Source organism: Oryx dammah, unplaced genomic scaffold (genome assembly GCF_014754425.2).
Source record: "Oryx dammah isolate SB20612 unplaced genomic scaffold, SCBI_Odam_1.1 HiC_scaffold_1, whole genome shotgun sequence".
In the NCBI taxonomy this organism is placed as follows: domain Eukaryota; kingdom Metazoa; phylum Chordata; class Mammalia; order Artiodactyla; family Bovidae; genus Oryx; species Oryx dammah.
In genome coordinates this window covers 67773785-67791670 of record NW_024070185.1, presented here as the reverse complement: position 1 = coordinate 67791670, position 17886 = coordinate 67773785, and the positions used below count along the sequence as shown (strand labels likewise).

Genomic DNA, 17886 nt, shown 5'->3' with positions numbered 1-17886 from the left:
GACAGTGTCAATAGAAAAACCAACAATACAGAACTGCTCACCCTGGTGGTTCAGGAAAGCACTAGCTACGTAATGACTCAACTATTTAGAACTACACACGAAGCTTTCAAATAATCACTGCTTTGAATCAGTGATAGACTTTTTTAAACTTCATATTCCAATAGTGTTTTGAGAAAAATACTGCCCCTCAAAGCACTTCAGATTTGTCCTTAATCTTTTCATTTATTTACTCATTCCACACAGGGGAGAATTTATCTTTTTCTTGAGAAGGTTTTCTGCTACAATGAAGTACATGTTTAAGACTCCAAGTATCCAAAACTAAAAGTAATCTAGTGGTCTAACAAACAAAAGCATGAAGAGAAAAAATTCCTTCCCAGACTTATCTGGTTGTTAAAAAGACCACTATTACAGAGTAACATACTATAACTCTCTGAAATCAAATGAAGCACTGAACTGGCCTCCTCCTCTTTGTTTTGAAAAGTTAGTAAGTTCTTACTTTGGTAGATTTTTATGTTGGGGTGAGTGGGAAAAAAAACTCACTCCTTACTAAGGCAGACCCTCCTTTGAGAGCTAAGTGCTATGAAGACCACTTGAACTCATCCTGACGTTCCTCTAGTGAGGAATGACAACCTTTTTGATTCAAAATGTGGGAGAGATCACAGGAAGAGAGACTTCTTTGCAAGAGATAAGACATGTATATTCATAAAAGTACATGAACTTCCTGTCTTCCAAAGCATCATTGGAAAGGCTATCTATTCAAACCATATTCTGGAATGCTCTCTGACACTATTTTTTTATTTCCCTAGTAGATAAGAGCATGGGACCCAAAGTCAGAAGCCTCCAATCCACTTCCTAAATAAATCTAACATCAGTTCTATGCTTTGGTTTCCTCAAAATGACAGAAGTAGTTAGTTAATGCCTGTCTACTCTTTTAGAATGGAAAAATTAAAAAAAAAAAATCACATAAAAATCCTACATGCTTCTTAGAAATGGTTGCTATAAAACTCAAGGAACTACAGTATTATTATTATCATCTTGTATCAAGTCTTACTGCTACTTCTGAATCACACTACTCATACTGGGTTTCAAACACAAATCTGTGGTCTTCCATCAGTGGTTACAACTTTCTATATAATTCTGTCCTGATAACTTGTGCTTTCCCCTTCAGAGATTTACTCTACTGATCCCTGGCCTGAGAATTTATTTAGTCCCTTCTCTCCCAAAGAAACTGACAGAAGTCACACCACCCCAGTTCCTTGTAGACCAAACGTGAGAAGATTCTCCTTTTCACTTGAGGAATGATAACTATACAATATGCAAAATAAGGAGACACATTTGCTATACTCTCTTTCTACTTCCCACAACACAAAACCCGTGTGGTTACCTAGAAAATCCAAAAGTTTCTGACAATACAACTGTAACAATAATTGTGTCATAAAATTATCGGATCTAAGGCACAGAAAGGAAAAACTTTATCGAGTTTGCAAGAAATAACCCTGACTCCTCGAGCTACTTTTAGGAGCGGTTAAGGGTTGGTCTCTTCCTAGGGCCTGTGCCATATCTTTGAAAAAAAGTGGCCTGGGCCCAAAGCACACTCGGGGCAGCTCTGCAGCCCCATGGGGACCCTCCAGAGCAAACGTCTGCACCCAACGTTGCAACTCTCGATTCAGACACACCCCCTCCACCCCGCGTTTCAGAGGAGGTGTGGGCACTCAACTCCTTCACTGGGGATAGGGGGACCGGAGGGAGGGCGGGCCCAGGCCTCAGCACCCATTTTGGAGGATCGGGGAGCTCGACCCTGCAGGCTGTGCGATCAGGAGTGGAGGAGTGGTGGGCGAATCCGTGGGAGCGAGGAAGGAGGCAGGAGGGAGGGGGTCTCATGTTCGGGGGCGAGAAAAGGAAGGCGGCGGGAAAGACTCGGTAGGGCGAGATTGATCAGTGCGAGGTATTCTTTTTGTTATCTGTTTAGGGCCGGCGAGTGTGACGGGGAAGTGCCCCTCAGGACACAGTCGGCAAGGGGTCTCCCTACCGCCCCCGTCTTGGGGGGCACTGAGGACTTGCGGGAGGCCTCCCTCCGGAGTGAGGACAGTCACTGATAAGCGATGTAGGCTGTGCCGGCCGGGGCGCGGATCCCTGAATCTCCAACCCCGCGCGAGAGGCGTGGGACCGGGTGGGAGGGGATGGAGGAGGCCCCCGGCCCAGGAGGCGGGAAAGGCCCCAGGGCTCCGGGACGGGGCGGCGTCTCCGGAGCCCCGAGTGGCGGCGGCGCGGGCCCGGCGAGCCCCGACCCTGCCCGAGCCCCTCGGGCCGCGCGCGCCCCCAGTCCCCACTCTCCGCGGCCACCCCCTCCCCCGCAGCTCCTCTCACCTGCACATGATCCGCCATTTTGCTCCATTCATGCTCCTCTGCGGCCCCCCCTCCCCCCCAACGCGCACCTCGGCCGGGCCGCCGCCGCCGCCGCCGTCGCGCCTGCGCGCTGGGGGCTCGTCGCGCTGCGCTCGCGGCGTAGCGCCGCCCGGCTGCGCAGGCCCGGGCGGCAGGGGCCGCGGTTGGAGAATGCGCAGCGCCGTTGGGACGGCGTAAAGGCGCGGCAACGTCAGCGGCCCGGAGACGCGGGAGGCGGGTGGAGGAGGGAGCAGACTGGGGGGCGCGAGGGGAGGGGGCCGGGGGAACAAAGCTTTGTTTACATGATTTTTAAAGGGGCCGCGCTCGCTCCGGCGGGCCGGCGAGAGCGGCAGCGGGAGGTGGCGCTGTCTTAGCTCATCGGCTTGGCGAGGGCTCCCGGAGGGACCAGGACCTGTCCCCGCCCAGACCCCTGCACCTGACGGATTCCTCCCTTCAAAAGTGTCCTCACGTCGTGCCCCGACGCCCCTCACCCGGCTGCGGCCGTGCCACTGCTGTAACACCACATCACACCATACCCCCGGGGGTTCTTCCGCTGCGCCCACCGCCCAGTTAGGACGCCTGCATTATTCTTTACTTTCCACTGCCGACGAATTTGTGTCCTTCTGGATTTCTGCTCCAGTGGACAGGGGTCATTGCTCTCTGATCCTACGTTTTACCAGCAGCCCAAATCTTGTTTCCATTTCTATCCTTTTCTCCACGCTAAACGTTCATGGAAATAACCGCCAAGTAATGGTAATGATTGATATACGCAGAAGGCACGGTTCCGACCTTCCCCAATAAATTGTCATCTTAATCAGCTGTCTAGGCTGCCTCCTAAGAGTGGTAAGAAGCTGCGGGAGGTGGTGGTGGGGAAAGATAAAGGGATTTTAAGACCCCTGGGCTCAGTCTTGAGTGGAAAAGCCATCCCTCTGGGTGAGGTCAGGTAAGGCCTTGCCTGCTGAGACCAATTCCAGTCTTTCCCACTAGGGAAGATAGATCCTGTTTTCCATTAGATCCCACTCTGGCTTCCAGTCATGGTCCCCAGATTAAATTTTATCTGAATTCTGAGAGTATAGGTTGTATGTTAGTAGTGAATGACACACGCACTTTCTGTTAAGGATCAGGAGGACTGGTGCTCAGCATTCATTTCAACCTTCGGCCTCCTCCTAGTGTGTCTTCCTCATTCGCAGAGGTAGGACACCTAAAAACTACATTACCCAGACTTCCTTGCAGCCAGGGTTCTCTATGCAAGTTAAGCTCAGTTAAGTTCAGTCGCCCAGTCCTGTACGACTCTTTGCAACCCCATGGACTGCAGCACCCCAGGCTTCCCTGTCCATCACCAACTCCCAGGGCTTGCTTTCAAACTCAGGTCCATGGAGTGAGTGATGCCATCCAACCATCTTATCCTCCGTTGTCCCCTTATCCTTCTGCCTTCAATCTTTCCCAGCATCAGGGTCTTTTCCAATGAATCAGTTCTTCATATCAGGTGGCCAAAGTATTAGGAGTTTCAGCTTCAGCATCAGTCCTTCCAATGAATATTCAGGACTGATTTCCTTTAGGATTGACTGATTTGACCTCCTTGCAGTCCAAGGGACTCTCACGAGTCTCCTCCAATACCAGGAAAGCATCAGTTCTTCAGCACTCAGCTTTCTTTATAGTCCAACTCTCACATCCATACATGACTACTGGAAAAACATAGCTTGACTAGACAGACCTTTGTCAGCAAAGTAATGTCTCTGCTTTTTAATATGCTGTCTAGTTTGGTCATAGCTTTTCTTCCAAAGAGCAAGCAGCTTTTAATTTCATGGCTGCAGTCACCATCTGCAGCGATTTTGGAGCCCAAGAAAATAAAGTGTGTCACTGTTTCCATTGTTTCCTCATCTATTTGCCATGAAGTGATGGGACCGGATGCCATGATCTTTGTTTTCTGAATGTTGAGCTCTAAGGCAACTTTTTCACTCTCCTCTTTCACTTTCATCAAGAGGCTCTTTAGTTCTTCCTCACTTTCTGCCATAAGGGTGATGTCATCTGCATATCTGAGGTTATTGATACTTTTCCTGGCAATCTTGATTCCAGCTTGTACTTTATCCAGTCCAGCATTTTGCGTGATGTACTCTGCATGTAAGTTAAATAAGCAGGATGACAATATACAACCTTGTCATACTCCTTTCCTGATTTGGAACCAGTCTGTTTTCCCATGTCCAGTTCTAACTGTTGCTTCCTGACCTGGATGCAGATTTCTCAGGAGGTGGGTAAGGTGGTCTGGTATTTCCTCAGTGTCAAAGGCTTTGGCATAGCCAATAAAGCAAAAGTAGATGTTTTTCTGGAACTCTCTTGCTTTTTCAGTAATCCAGTGGATGTTGGCAATTTGATCTCTGGTTCCTCTCCCTTTTCTAAAACCAGCTTGAACATCTGGAAGTTCACGGTTCACATATTGTTGGAGCCTGGCTTGGAGAATTTTGAGCATTACTTTACTAGCATGTGAGATGAGCGCAATTGTGTGGTAGTTTGAACATTCTTTGGCATTCCCTTTCCTTGGGATTGGAATGACAACTGACCTTTTCCAGTCCTGTGGCCACTGCCGAGTTTTCCAAATTTGCTGGCATAGTAAGTGCAGCACTTTCACAGCATCATCTTTTTGGATTTGAAATAGCTCAACTGGAATTCCATCACCTCCACTAGCTTTGTTCATAGTGATACTTCCTAAGGCCCGCTTGACTTCACATTCCAGGATGTCTGACTCTAGGTGAGTGATTACACCATCATGGTTGACTGGGTCATGAAGATCTTTATTGTATAGTTTGTCTGTGTATTCTTGTCACCTCTTCTTAGTATTTTTTGCTTCTGTTAGGTCCGTACCATTTCTGTCCTTTGTTGTACCCATCTTTGCATGAAATGTTCTCTTGATATCTTTAATTTTCTTGAAGAGATCTCTAGTCTTTCCCATTCTATTGTTTTCCTCTATTTCTTTGCACTGATCACTGAGGAAGGCTTTCTTATCTCTCCTTGCTATTCTTTGGAATTCTGCATTCAGATGGGTGTCTTTCCTTTTCTCCTTTGCCTTTAGCTTCACTGCCAATTAGATTCACTCAGAGAAATCTATGGAGACAGAGCTTTTGACTGTTGCTTCTGACAAGTCTAGCCTTTGAGATGTGGGATTTTTCTGTTTTTGTTTTCCAACATTTCAGTATCCAGTTCTTAGCTCCTGGAGCATACAGAGCAGGGGTGGTGGGTTAGATGCTTCCTTGATGTCTTCTTGGAGTGATGATTGCAATGGGGTAGTCTTCCAATTTCCTACTTGCCTGATGGAGTAGAAATAACAGCTCCCTGTGGAGTCAGACCCAAATCCTCCCCCACCAACAACCCTCCCCACACCTGTTTCTCTCCATCTTCCCCTTTTTCAGTAAATGATAATCTAGTGTTTCAACAGTACCTCATAGCCAGTCCATAGCAAGTCCAGTACACACCCAAATCTGGCCACTCATCTTCATCATTACTAACACCCTGATCCAGACCACAATCAGTTTTCTGCTGGGCTCAGATAATAGAATCTTTGCTTTCTTTGCTTCTGATCTCGCCCCTTGACAACCCATGTTCCCAACAGCTGCAGAACACCTTTTTAATATCATAAATCAGATCATTCACATCCCTGCTTTAAAATCCTCAAACGGCCACCCATTACATTTAGAACATTCGGAATCTTTCCTGTAGCCTGAAAAGCCATGTGATAGGACCATCTGTCCCCGGTCCCCTCTGGCTTGCAATGCTCTGGTCATTCTGCCCTTCTTGCAGTTCTTCACGTCCAGCTATTCCTGCCTAGGGGCCTTTGACCTTGAAGGAACTTCTGCCTGCAGTGTTTTCCCCTTAGATCTTTAAGTGGCTGGTTTCCTCTTATCACTGATGTCTTAGTTCAATTGTTATCTCCTCAGAGAGGCTTTTTTCACCAGGTCTATAGAAAGTTGTCCCCTCCCCCCATCACTGTCATACTTACTGCACTGATCATGGTCTGTTTGAAGCTATTTATGTATTTAGTTTTTTCATCATCTGAGTCTCCAGCTAGAAAGAAAACGCAAGAACTTCCCTGGTGGTGTTGCAGAGAAGCCGACTGAGTCCATATTGGAAACTTTCTTTGACTTGCTTTTTGTTGCTTTTGTTATTATAATCATACTTAATAGCTTGCCTCAGAGGACCCTGCCCCTCTGCTTGAGTGTAAACTGAAGTGCCTTTTTTCAGCTCATTGAGAGCTAATCTGTCCCTGCCCACCTGTGAATAGAAGAGATGAACACATCCCTTCCTAAGGCTTGCAAAACCTCTCCAAGAGGTGGTGCAGTGGTGAAGCATCAGCCTCCAATGCAGGTGACTTGGGCGCTCTATCCCTGAGACAGGAAGATCCCCTGGAGAAAGGAAATGGCAACCCACTCCAGTATTCTTGCCTGGAAAATCCCATGGACAGAGGAGCCTGGCGGGCTCCAGTCCATGGGATCGCAAAGAGTCAGACATGACTGAGCATGAGCACACACAACAACCCTTTCCCAAGGCTGGCCAATTCCCTTGGAGGTGTTTTGCAAGACGGAAGACCCAAACATCTTTACTTCCCCACTGCCTTTCCCTCTAATCTGTCTCTTGACTTTAGTTCCTCATTGCTTTCTCTCTGATCTATAAAAGAACTTGGCATCCAGACCTGGACAAGATGGTTATTTTGAGGCACCTCTTCCTCAATCAGCCAGCTCCCCGAATAAAGTCGTATTCCTTGTCTCAACATCTCGTCTCTCGGATTCATTGGCCTGTTGCGTGGCAAGGAGAGTGAGCTTAGACTCGGTAACAGTGGTCCAGTGACTGATCCATCCTCCCACTGCAGGGGGCCTGGGTTTGGTCCCTGGTCAGGGAACTAGTACCCACATGCCACAACTAAGAGTTTGCATGCTGCAACTAAAGATCTTGTATGTCGTAACAAAGATCCAAGATCCTGCCACAATAAGACCTGGCGCAGCCAAGTAAAGAAATGTTTTTAAAAAGAGAAGGGAACTGCAATGAAAACAGGGAAAGGGACAACAGAGGACGAGATGGTTGGATGGCATCACCGACTTGATGGATATGAGATTGAGTAAGCTCTGGAAAATAGTGAAGGACAGGGAAGCCTGGCGTGCTGCAGTCCGTGGGGTCACAAAGAGTTGTACAAGACTGATTAACTGAACGACAACAGCAAATGTCTTGTTTATGCTCTGTCCCTCCTACCTCTGCACAGAGGAGATGCTCAAAAAAATAACTTTTAACCTAAATTCTTCCTATCTCAATCTCATCCTAGGGTGCATTTGGGGCTTTCAGGAGAACATTAAGGAGTTTGAACATTTAGTAGTGTTATGCCAATGTTAAGTAATATTATTATGTTAATAATGATATACTTAATGGAGAGTGAGGACTAGGAATAAAACTCAAGAGACAGATCCTTCCTCCCCCACTGACAGGAACAACTGGGGTGGGAGAAGGCAGGATTGCTTTTATGAACACCCTCCCCCCTCCCCACTCTGAGAGTTGGTGATGGACAGGGAGGCCTGGTGTGCTGCAGTCCATGGGGTCGCAAAGAGTCGGACACAACGGAGCAACCGAACTGAACTCCACCCCCTACAACTTATTTCTCCGTCATTCTCCGGTCCCCGCCAACTCCCTGCCCACCATTCTATACCTTCTTTGCTGTTGCTTCTTTGCTGTCTAGAGCTGCCCTTGGGGTAGCACTCCCCCTCCAGTCCTCCCCAGCCATTCATCCTCTGGGGATTGCCTAATCTTTAAACTTGCCCAAGGAATCAGTCTCTTCTGCTCCTTCCTTTCTAGCTCCCAACGTCCTTTTGTATTAGAGATTTAGTTGCTAAACACTGGTGAGAATAGTAACAAAAAGTTGCCAGATTCTTGGAGCCCTGATCTCCAGATCTGTTCCTAACTCCAGCTGAGAGAAACCATTGTAAAGGAAAGGATCCTGTGGCTTATACTGAGGCACAAATGAGGTGCAAGGTGTCCCTTTCTTGCCAATAAAAGCAAAAAGGAATCTAGGGGCACCCCGCCCTCCACTCATGCCTTATCTTTGGTGCCTGGGTCATCTAAGGGCCTCTGGCTCTTTGCCCTTCTGCTGTGTCCTTTTGGGTCCCTGCTTATAGAGTTTGCCTGTGGCCAGGCAGAAAATACTGGGATTAGTACTTTCTCAGCAGAGTCCCCACAAGTCCTGCCAGGAAAAGTGGGGGTTGCTCTGAGTTCACGCCTGCTGCAAACAGCCACAGGAAAATAACTTTTCCTACTCCCATAGGCAAGGGATGGCAAGGAGTGGGGGCGGGGTATCCAAAATTCCTGGGGCTCAGGCCTCCAGGTTTAAATGTGTGCTGTTTAGTCGCTCTGTCTCGTCCGACTCCTTGCGACCCCATGGCCTATAGTTCGCCAGGCTCCTCTGTCCATGGGGATTCTCCAGACTAGAATACTGGAGTGGATTGCCATGCCCTCTTCCAGGGGATCTTCCCAGCCCAGGGATCGAACCCAGGTTTCCTGCATTGCAGACTGATTCCTTAGGGTCTGAGCCACCAGGGATTAAGTAGTTTCCTGGTAATCTGGCAAGCTCGGGCTCCCCCCTGTGGTTCTGAGTGGAATGCGTCCAGTTGACCTTCGAGGAAGGAGATCAGAGAGGTGGAGGGGAGGATCCTTTGTTGTCTGGCTAGTCAGTCAGGTCTGGTCCACCCACCAGCGACTTCAACATCTCGTCTTATGCCAGGCCTACTGCATCTGAATCTGCATTTTTAACCAGGTTTGCATATTAGCGTTTGAAAGGCACTGCTCTGACAGCCCCCAGGATGCCCTTAGAAGCCCTTCTTTTCTCACTCCCTAAGGAGATGCTGAATCATCCACAGTCCATGCAGCCCCTAAGTAATGTTGCCTCCCCTAAGGGGCTGGAGAAATGGAATTGTTGTTGTTCAGTCACTAAGTCAAGTCTGACTCTTTTGCAACCCTGTGGACTGTAGCTTGTCAGGCTCCTCTGTCCATGGAATTCTCCAGGCAAGAATACTGGAGTGGGTTGCATTTCCTACTCCAGGGATCCAACTCATGTCTCCTTCATTGGTAGGTGAATTCTTTACCACTGAGCCACCAGGGAAGCCCAGAGAGATGGAATAAGCCACCGACTTCCATACTCTTAACCCCTTCTCAAGGCGTTTTCCTCCCTCACCATCATCCTTGGTTCCCCTTTGGTTTCTGGATCCACCGGTTCAAATCCAGGCAGCTGGACTGAGTGTCATGAGCTTTATGTGTCTCAGTCCTCTCCTCCCAGAGCCCATGATACTCACGTTTTGAGCTGTTTTGGTAAAGCACATGGCATGTACAGCAGAAGGTCTGAGCAGTGCACTGCTCTGCTCTTCTTCCCAAGACGACCAAACCCCTGCGGTAGAGGAAATGGCTCAGTTACATAAACACCCATTATGGGGTTACCCCAAGAGTGCTAGTCTAATTCTCTGGTTTTCCCAATATTTCCGCACCATGCCTCTGTCAGATTGCTTCTCTAAATCATTTGGCCCAAAGTTAGATATTCTCTGAGGCACTTAAATTTCCCCTAAGCCATGTATCTTCTTGCACGGAGTCTAGACTTTGTTTGCGTGCTAAGCTGCTTCAGTTTTGTCTGATTCTTGCGGTCCCATGGACTCTAGCCCACCAGGCTCTTCTGTCCATGGAATTTTCCAGGCAAGAATACTGGAGTGGGTTGCCATGCCCTCCTCCAGGGGAATCTTTTGAACCCAGGGATCCAACTCATGGCTCTTTTTTCTCCTGAACTGGCAGGCGGGTTCTTTTCCACCAGCGCCAGCTGTTGTTTTTGTTCAGTCACTCAGCTGTGTCTGACTCTGACCCCATGGACTGCAGCCCACCAGCCTTCCCTGTCCTCACAGCATCCTTGAGGTCAGCAATAAAAAGACTGTTCAATTAAAAGATCAGTTACCCTGGTGCTTCCTCCTCTGGCCTTGTGACTTTAGGAGACTTGCAAACAGGTAGGTTCACACCTGCCCTTCCTTCTTCCAAGGGTAGAAAGTATGTCTGGAGACTGTGTGGACCTGGAACCTTTGGTAACTGTGAAGCACACTTGATAAATATGAAACTTTTTTTTTTTAATATGAGAGTTCGCTATCGTAACTTAAAAGATAACCTCCAGATAGAATTCAAGTGTCTTTATAATGTTCACAAAGGCTGAAAAGAAGGTGGACTCCGACAGTTGAGATGTGCTTGGGGAGTGTAGCTCGCTTCAGTGTGGAGACATTCATGTTTCTAGAAGCTCAGGAGGTGGTGGGTGTGTGTGTCATTTTGGGGGACAGGGAGTGTCCCCACAGAGGGAAACCATTTCAGCAGAGTGTATGACAGTACTGAGGCTAACGTGTCCAGTGTGCCTGTGTGGCTCAGCTCTTGCTGAGTTGAGAGACCTGGTTTCTGGTTTGGTAGCCCTGAACCTGTCCTCAGCCCTTCCTTGAGCCTCAGTCTCCTCATTTTTAAATGAGGATGTTGGGCTGGTTGATTTCTCCGGTCTCTCCTAGCTCCATCATGCTAACCATCCAGCCTGAGCATGGCGGAGCCTTCAGCTCCTGGTTTTACAGTCAAATTTTTGTTTCTGGGTCTCTGTTCCAGAGGGTCAGCCACCCTGTGTTGGTGACTCCCCCCTCTGGCCTCTGTCCCTGAGCCGCGTTCAGTGAAACACTAGAGTTGGGCTTTTTGGAAATTCTCTCTTACTCACTGAAAATGCAGGAAGCTTGAATGTGAAACCCACTCGTCAAAAAGAAAACACACACGCACACACACACAGAGCAAGAAACCACAGGGCCTATCGGCCTGTCGTCATCAAGCAGCCGAGAATAGTGCAGAAAACTCTAGGCAGAGAGGAAATGAACTTGAGAGAAGGGGGAACCTAAGGCAGAGAGGAGCGAGAGAGGGTGGGTGTGGAAGGGGAGAGCTGGAGCTCGGGGGCCCCGGGATGCTGCGAGGATGGAGGGCGTGGTGGTGAAGCAGGGCTTCCTGTACCTCCAGCAGCAGCAGACTTTTGGGAAGGTAGGAAGAGCACCGTTGGCCTGGGGCTGGGCTGAGAGGTGGCGGAGGGTGGGGTGCTAGAGACTCCCCGGAGAGGAGAGGAGGCCCTGGAATGTTCCAAAACCCTTATGGGGTGATGGAGACTGCCATCTACCACACTGGGCGCGGAACACAAGCTTGGGAGGGCTCGTTCCTTAGCAGCCGCTTGCTCCCTTCAGCAGCTTCCACATCATGGCCTTTGGTGACAGCCGTGACCCCAAGAGGAGGGGATACCAGAGGACTCTGACTCTTTCTTGAGTCAGAGCGACTTCTCCTCCCCGGAACACATTGGGAGGGACTGGACTGCACAGTGGAGGGGATAATTCGGGATGGCCGTGGAGGTTCCTTCCTCCTTTCCTGCCCAGTGGGCTGCATTTGGCTGCTTTTGAACTTGAGCCGGGGTCTCTGGGAGCCAGGGGGCCCCATTGTGTCTAAACTCCTTTTCATTCTTTTTGGCCTCTTTGAATAGGGAAGTCCTCCTTCCCTCAGGGGACCCACCCCAGGGTTCCTCTCTCTCTCTCTGTCCCTCTCATGGCCTCAGGGCACGAGTCAAGAAGGTTCAGGAGAGTCAGCAAGTTCCTGGGGACAGGGCCTTCTGTGGGGCCTCATGCAGAAAGTGGAGCTCCCCGGTCTGGGCTCTCAGGCTGCCCTCCTCGCCTCCTCTGGGCTTCAGGACTCACATGCTTTCTGCCTCTCACCTGGGATTCCCTGCGTTGAGCTTACCCAGTCTCCCTGCAGTTGTCTTCATGGGGCTCACCCCTGTGCCTTTTCTTCTTTTCTTGCCTCCGGCTTCCTCCCTGCTGTCACTGGAGGCCTCTTTCTGGGTCACTTGGGGTGCATCTTCAACGCATACTAATTCTTAAGGCCTGTGTTAAGCCCTCTGCCTCCTTGGGTTTCCTGCGATCTTCCCCTACATCTCCCCCTGGGGTCCTCCTCTCCCCGCTGGTCACCATCTCTCCATCTGGGGCCAGAAATGGCGCCGGTTCGGGGCTGCGCTGTATGGAGGTTCAGGCTGCGCACTGGCCCGGTTGGAGCTCCAGGAGGGCTCGGAGAAGTCGCGCCGGGGAGAGGGCCCCCGGAGGGTGATTCGCCTCAACGACTGCCTGCGGGTGTCCGAGGCCAGCGGGGAGGCCAGCAGCCCCCGGGACACCAGCACCTTCTTCCTGGAGACCACGGAACGCCTGTATCTGCTGGCTGCCCCCACCGCCGAGCGTGGCGACTGGATACAGGCCATCTGCCTCCTGGCCTTCCCCGTGAGTCGTCCAGGGCTGCAGAGAGGATGTGGGGCACCGGGTGCCTGCTGAGGGCAGGTGTTGTGGGAGTCAAGGTCAGGATGCTGTGGGTGGTTCTTTGGTGGGGTGTGGATCCCAATTCAGAGTAAAGATGGGAGGGGTGGGGGCGGCAGACTGAGTGCATTTTGCAAGAAAGCTTAGGGTGGCCAGAGGTGGGCTGGAGATGGCGATGGTGGTGAACGTTGGGCCTTCTCCCCAGGGTCAGCGGAAGGAGCTGTCAGGGCTGGAGGGGAAGGTTGGCCGGCCCCACATGGAGGAAAATGAATTGTACAGCAGCGCGACCGCAGGTGAGGGGGCCCCCGCTTCTCCCCTGGCTGCTCTCTCCAGGGCGTGGTGGGGAGGAGGTGAGAGCTGGCCGGCAGCCGGCCCAGTCTTCCTGCCTTGTGGTTGCCCCTGGCCCCAGCCAGCCCCTTATCAGCCACTCCGCATCGCTTCCGGCCAGGCCCAAGGTTGGGGAGGCTGGCCTGCCTTAAATGTCAGCCCTTCACCCTTGGCCCTCTCCCTCTGATCCAGGCCTGGCTGAGGGACCCAGGTGAAAGTGCTCGTCTGGAGTTCTCCCTTAATGGGACCTGAGCAATCATCTGTAAAAATAATGGTTTCCCTTCTGTGGATCTAAGGTGTCCTGCAGCAAGGGAGCTTTTTGCTGACAAGGCAGTCCCCCTCCTGTCCTCTTGTCCAGTGCTCTGGGGGCTGCCTGGGGGGAGCAGGAAGACACAGGGCAAGGGGTGCATCCAGGCTCCACCCCTCGGAGGGGCCCCCGACCCCCCGTGGCCTCGGCAGAGGGTGGGTAGGCAGGGAGAGCTGGGGAGGTGGGGTAGCACCTGCAGGTATGGCAGGAGGGATGGGGAGGCAGCTGGGTTGGGGCGAGCAATGAGATGGAGGAGACAAAGCTGTGACTCTGGCGACAGGAGCAGGAAGGATGTGGCCGCGGAGGAGTCGGGGTGCTCGTGGCTAGGGCACGATGTCTCCTGGGGGAGGGGGTGGGGGTTCCTGGCATCTTGGGGAGTCTGACCTGGCCCAGGGCAGCTAAGCCTTCAGAACACAGGCACCAGGGTCATGGGGCCACCGATAATACTTTTCTTCTGGAGACCTGACCTCCTTATTTAGAGCAGTGGTGAATAATCCGCCTGCTAATGATGGAGGCGCCGGAGACCCAAGTTTGATCCCTGGGTCAGGAAGATCCCCTGGAGAAGAAAATGGCAACCCACTCCAGTATTCTTGCCTGGAGAATCCCATGGACAGAGGAGCATGGCGGGTTATAGTCCATGGGGTCACAAAGATTCGGACACAACTGAGTGACTGAACATGCACACACACAGAATTGAAAGAGGTTGGCTTTTTTTCCCATGAACTGTGTCTCCTCCCCAGGGACCCCCCAAAAGGAGTTTGCTGTGACCATGAGACCCACAGAAGTCAGTAAGAGGTGCCGGCTCCGGGGATCCTACACCCTCCGGGTTGGGGAGAGTGCCCTGGAGTTGTGGGGCGGCCCCGAGTCGGGCACCCAGCTATATGAATGGCCTTACAGGTTCCTCCGGCGCTTTGGGCGGGATAAGGTGAGCAGGGGCTGCCAGGGGTAGGGCAGAGGAAGGATGAACTATGAGAGAAAAGAGAGTGTCAGGGAGAGGGCTGAGGGGCCCTCAAAGGAAGAGAGAATGGAGGAGGGAGAAAAGATGAGATAAAGATCGGCAGAAGAAAATCAGCCCAGCCCAGGGGCTGGAGGAGAAACCCGGGGAGGGAGACATGGAGGTGGAGGTGGGCGAGGGAAGGAAAGAAGAGGAAGACCTGGGTGGGGAGTAACGGGCCGTGTGGAGGATGAACTCTGTGCCAACCTTCATATGCTGATGGATGGAAGGAAGAAGGAAAAAGGAGAGGGGTTTGTTTGTAAGAAAAGACTTGGAGAGGAAGCAGCTTGGGGAGAAGGCCAAGCAGCTCCCCAGCCGGAGGGAAGTTGGAGGTGACGTGTTTGTGATTGGAAACTGGGTATAGGAGCAGCTGGCCTCCCAGTAACAGGCTTTCTCCCCCACCCAGGTAACCTTTTCCTTCGAGGCTGGCCGGCGCTGTGTCTCAGGAGAGGGCAACTTTGAATTCGAAACCAGGCAAGGCAATGAGATCTTCCTGGCCCTGGAAGAGGCCATCTCTGCCCAGAAGAACGCCACCTCTCCTGGGCCCCAGACCCAGCCAGTCCCAGTCCCTGCGGTGCTCCCCCGGCCAGAGAGCCCCTACGCCCGACCCCACGACTCGCTGCCACCACCGTCGCCCACCATCCCGGTGCCCGCTCCCCGGCAGCAGCGTGGACCAGAGGGAGAGTACGCCGTGCCCTTCGATGCAGTGGCCCGGAGCCTGGGGAACAGCTTGAGGAGCATCCTGGCTGTTTCTCCCCAGCCCCCAGCTGACCCTCTGTACGACAGCATCGAGGATCACCCGGACCCACGACCCGACCACATATACGATGAGCCCGAGGGGATGGCCGCCCTGGCCCTGTATGACAGCCCGCAGGAGCCCCTGGGTGAGGCCTGGAGGAGGCAGGCCACAGCCAACAGGGACTCCAGCGGCCTCATGCATGGCTACATAGTGGGACAGGACTTCGCCGCCTCTGGCTGGCCACAGGGGACTGAGTATGACAACGTTGTACTTAAGAAAGGCCCAAAGTGATGAAGCGCGGAGGAGATGTGATCCCCATGGGAAGCCAGTGCTGGAGTCCTGTGCACGCGGGGCCAAAGTTAGAGGCTGGTGAGAGGGAGCTGGAGGGGCAGGCAGGCCTCCTCTTCCAGTTTCTGCTGGTGACTCCTGGCCACCGCATCCCAGGAGCCCTGCTCTGCTCCTCCTTGAACCCTCGGCTTGACTACTTTAGTTTGGTCGGAGGAATTGTCCCCTTCAGGGCATGCGGCATGAGTCACCATCTGAGGGCAGGAAGAGTGCCCTGCGGAGACCGCCCTTCTCCTACTCCTTCTCCACTTCCTCTTCTTTTGCCAGCCCCGCTGGCCTAAATGGAACCTGTGGCATTTAGAGGACAAAAGGATGTCAGCAAATTGCCCTGGTTCCTCGGTCTGTGTGGGCCACCTTTTCAGGGGACAGCCGTGGCCCCACGCATGCAGGAGGATGGCTGCTGCTTTCTGCCAGTTTTGGACTTCTCTGTGGCATTAAACATTTCAGAAATATTTCTGTGTAACATGAGAGTGCGGGAGGCAGGGATGGGACAGGTACGGCCCTGCTGGGGGTGGACGCTTCGATTGGTCACCACTGACACCGCCTCTCCCAGCGGCAGGAGCCTCTCTGGGCATCAGCTGGGTCCCCACATCTGGCCACAGATGTAGAGGTTTGCACAAGTCAAGGTACTCCGGGGAAGATGCTCAATCCTTTGCTAGGGTAGGGTCAACACACAAAAAATAGTGAGGAAACTGTGTGTGAGTGTAAACCTGGAGTGGAAGACAGGCAAGAGTAGAAATGGGACTCATCCCTTGCCTTTCTAAGACTTACTCTCCTTGTCTGTAAATTGAGGGGGTTTCTCCATTTGGGCTCTGAGAGCCCTTCCTGTTCTGAAGTTCCTCATTGGCCCTTGTGTTTCTATTGGGTTGGCCCGAAAGTTCCAACTCAGTATTTCCCTGAAGGCTCTGTGCCATCTCCTTTCATCAGAATCTGCTTTCATGGAAAGGGCCGTCAGTATGTTTCTGCTACTGGCCAACTCAGCCAGTATTACGGGGCACTGTTTGTAAAGCCTCCCTTCGCCTCGTGATGCTTATAGTCTAGAGGTGGGCTGAGATGAGGACACAGATGTCTATCACAAAAGGGGATGTAAGTTTCACAAGAGGAGAATCAAGGCCTGGGGGTCAGGGGAGATAGCTGTTCACTGGGGGACCAAGAAAGGCTTCGTATCAAAGATGGCACTTAAGGTGGCCCTTCAAGAGTGGGAAGGGATATGAAAAGAGCATACTGGTAGAAGAATGTGAGTGGAGGCATTGGGGGAGGTGTGTACATGCTCAGGAAAGTGTTCTGTAAGAATGGAGGGGAAGGTAGGAGGGAGGTTCAAGAGGCTGGAGACATATGTATGCCTGTCTGCCTGCTAAGTCGCTCAGTCATGTCCAACTCTTTTCAACCCTGTGGACTGTGGTCTGCCAGGTTCCTCTCTCCATAGGATTCTCCGGCAAGAATACTAAAGTGAATTGCCATTCCCTTTTCCAGGGGGTCTTCCCAACCCAGGGATCAAATCCATGTCTCCTGCGTTGCAGGCAGATTCTTTACCACTGAGCCACAGGGGAAGCCTGGACGTATGTATACTTATGGCTGATTCATGTTGATGTGTGGCAGTAACCAACACAATATTGTGAAGCAATTATCCTCCAATTAAAAATAAATAAATAAATAAACAAGAATGGAGGGGACATGGGGCAATCTAGTTGAGAAGGCAGATGCAGATTCTAACCCTGTTGTGCACCTAATTAAAGGGGAAGGAGGAATGACAAGGCTTTATTTTTTAAAACTTGTATTATAAAAAATTTCAAACACACACGAAAGTGGGAGGAGTGTGTAATAAATCCCCATAAATCTGTTAATTAGCTTCAAGAATTATCAATACATGGCCATCACATTGACAAGGCTTTTAAGCAGAGAATCTTATAGAGCTCTGTGTTAGGTCAGTAAGCTGTCAGGTTACTTGGAAGATGGACTGGTGCCACAGTGAGCTGAATTGGAAAGGGAAATTCAGAGAGACTGGGGGTCCAAATGCTGTGGCAGAGCCAGGGCTTGTGGATCTTGGAGTCACATTGGATGTGGAACACAGAGAAATGGGGTGTGGCGGAGAGATTTGGGTTTGCGGAAGAAGGTGAGCTGAATTTCTGACAGTTTTAGGCTAAGAAGGCTTGATTCTCTGGAGAAGGGCATGACAACCCCCTCCAGTTTTCTTGCTTGGAGAATCCCAGGGACAGAGGAACATGGGGTCACAAAGGGTCTGATACGACTGAAGTGACAGCACCCATGCACCCACGCGTGATTTTACTCTATTCAGCTAGAGGGGTCCTAGCAGCAGCTGGAAACGGGCTCCAGAGCGGGGAGGGAAGCAAGATAGAGACGAATGGGCTGCCCAGCTTCACATATGGGTTGTGGGCACCTTTGATCTCAGCTCATGCTTTTGCCCCCT

General features: G+C 51.4%; 1 protein-coding gene across 3 annotated transcripts; it reads left to right on the top strand.

Annotated features, from left to right (window-relative positions):
* The first annotated feature begins 11245 nt into the window (after nucleotides 1-11245).
* Nucleotides 11246-17256, top strand: DOK2 (docking protein 2). Of its 3 annotated transcripts, XM_040242347.1 has the most exons (5): nucleotides 11246-11442; nucleotides 12432-12713; nucleotides 12952-13039; nucleotides 14121-14305; nucleotides 14781-17256. In XM_040242347.1, the coding sequence occupies exons 1-5, from the start codon at nucleotides 11380-11382 to the stop codon at nucleotides 15402-15404; spliced, it is 1242 nt and encodes a 413-aa protein (XP_040098281.1). In that variant the 5' UTR covers nucleotides 11246-11379; the 3' UTR covers nucleotides 15405-17256. The 3 variants fall into 3 exon arrangements, with proteins under 3 accessions (XP_040098281.1, XP_040098285.1, XP_040098292.1); XM_040242351.1 differs by lacking the exon at nucleotides 12952-13039 and having other exon boundaries at nucleotides 11247-11442; XM_040242358.1 differs by lacking the exon at nucleotides 12952-13039 and having other exon boundaries at nucleotides 11247-12713.
* Nucleotides 17257-17886: the final 630 nt, after the last annotated feature.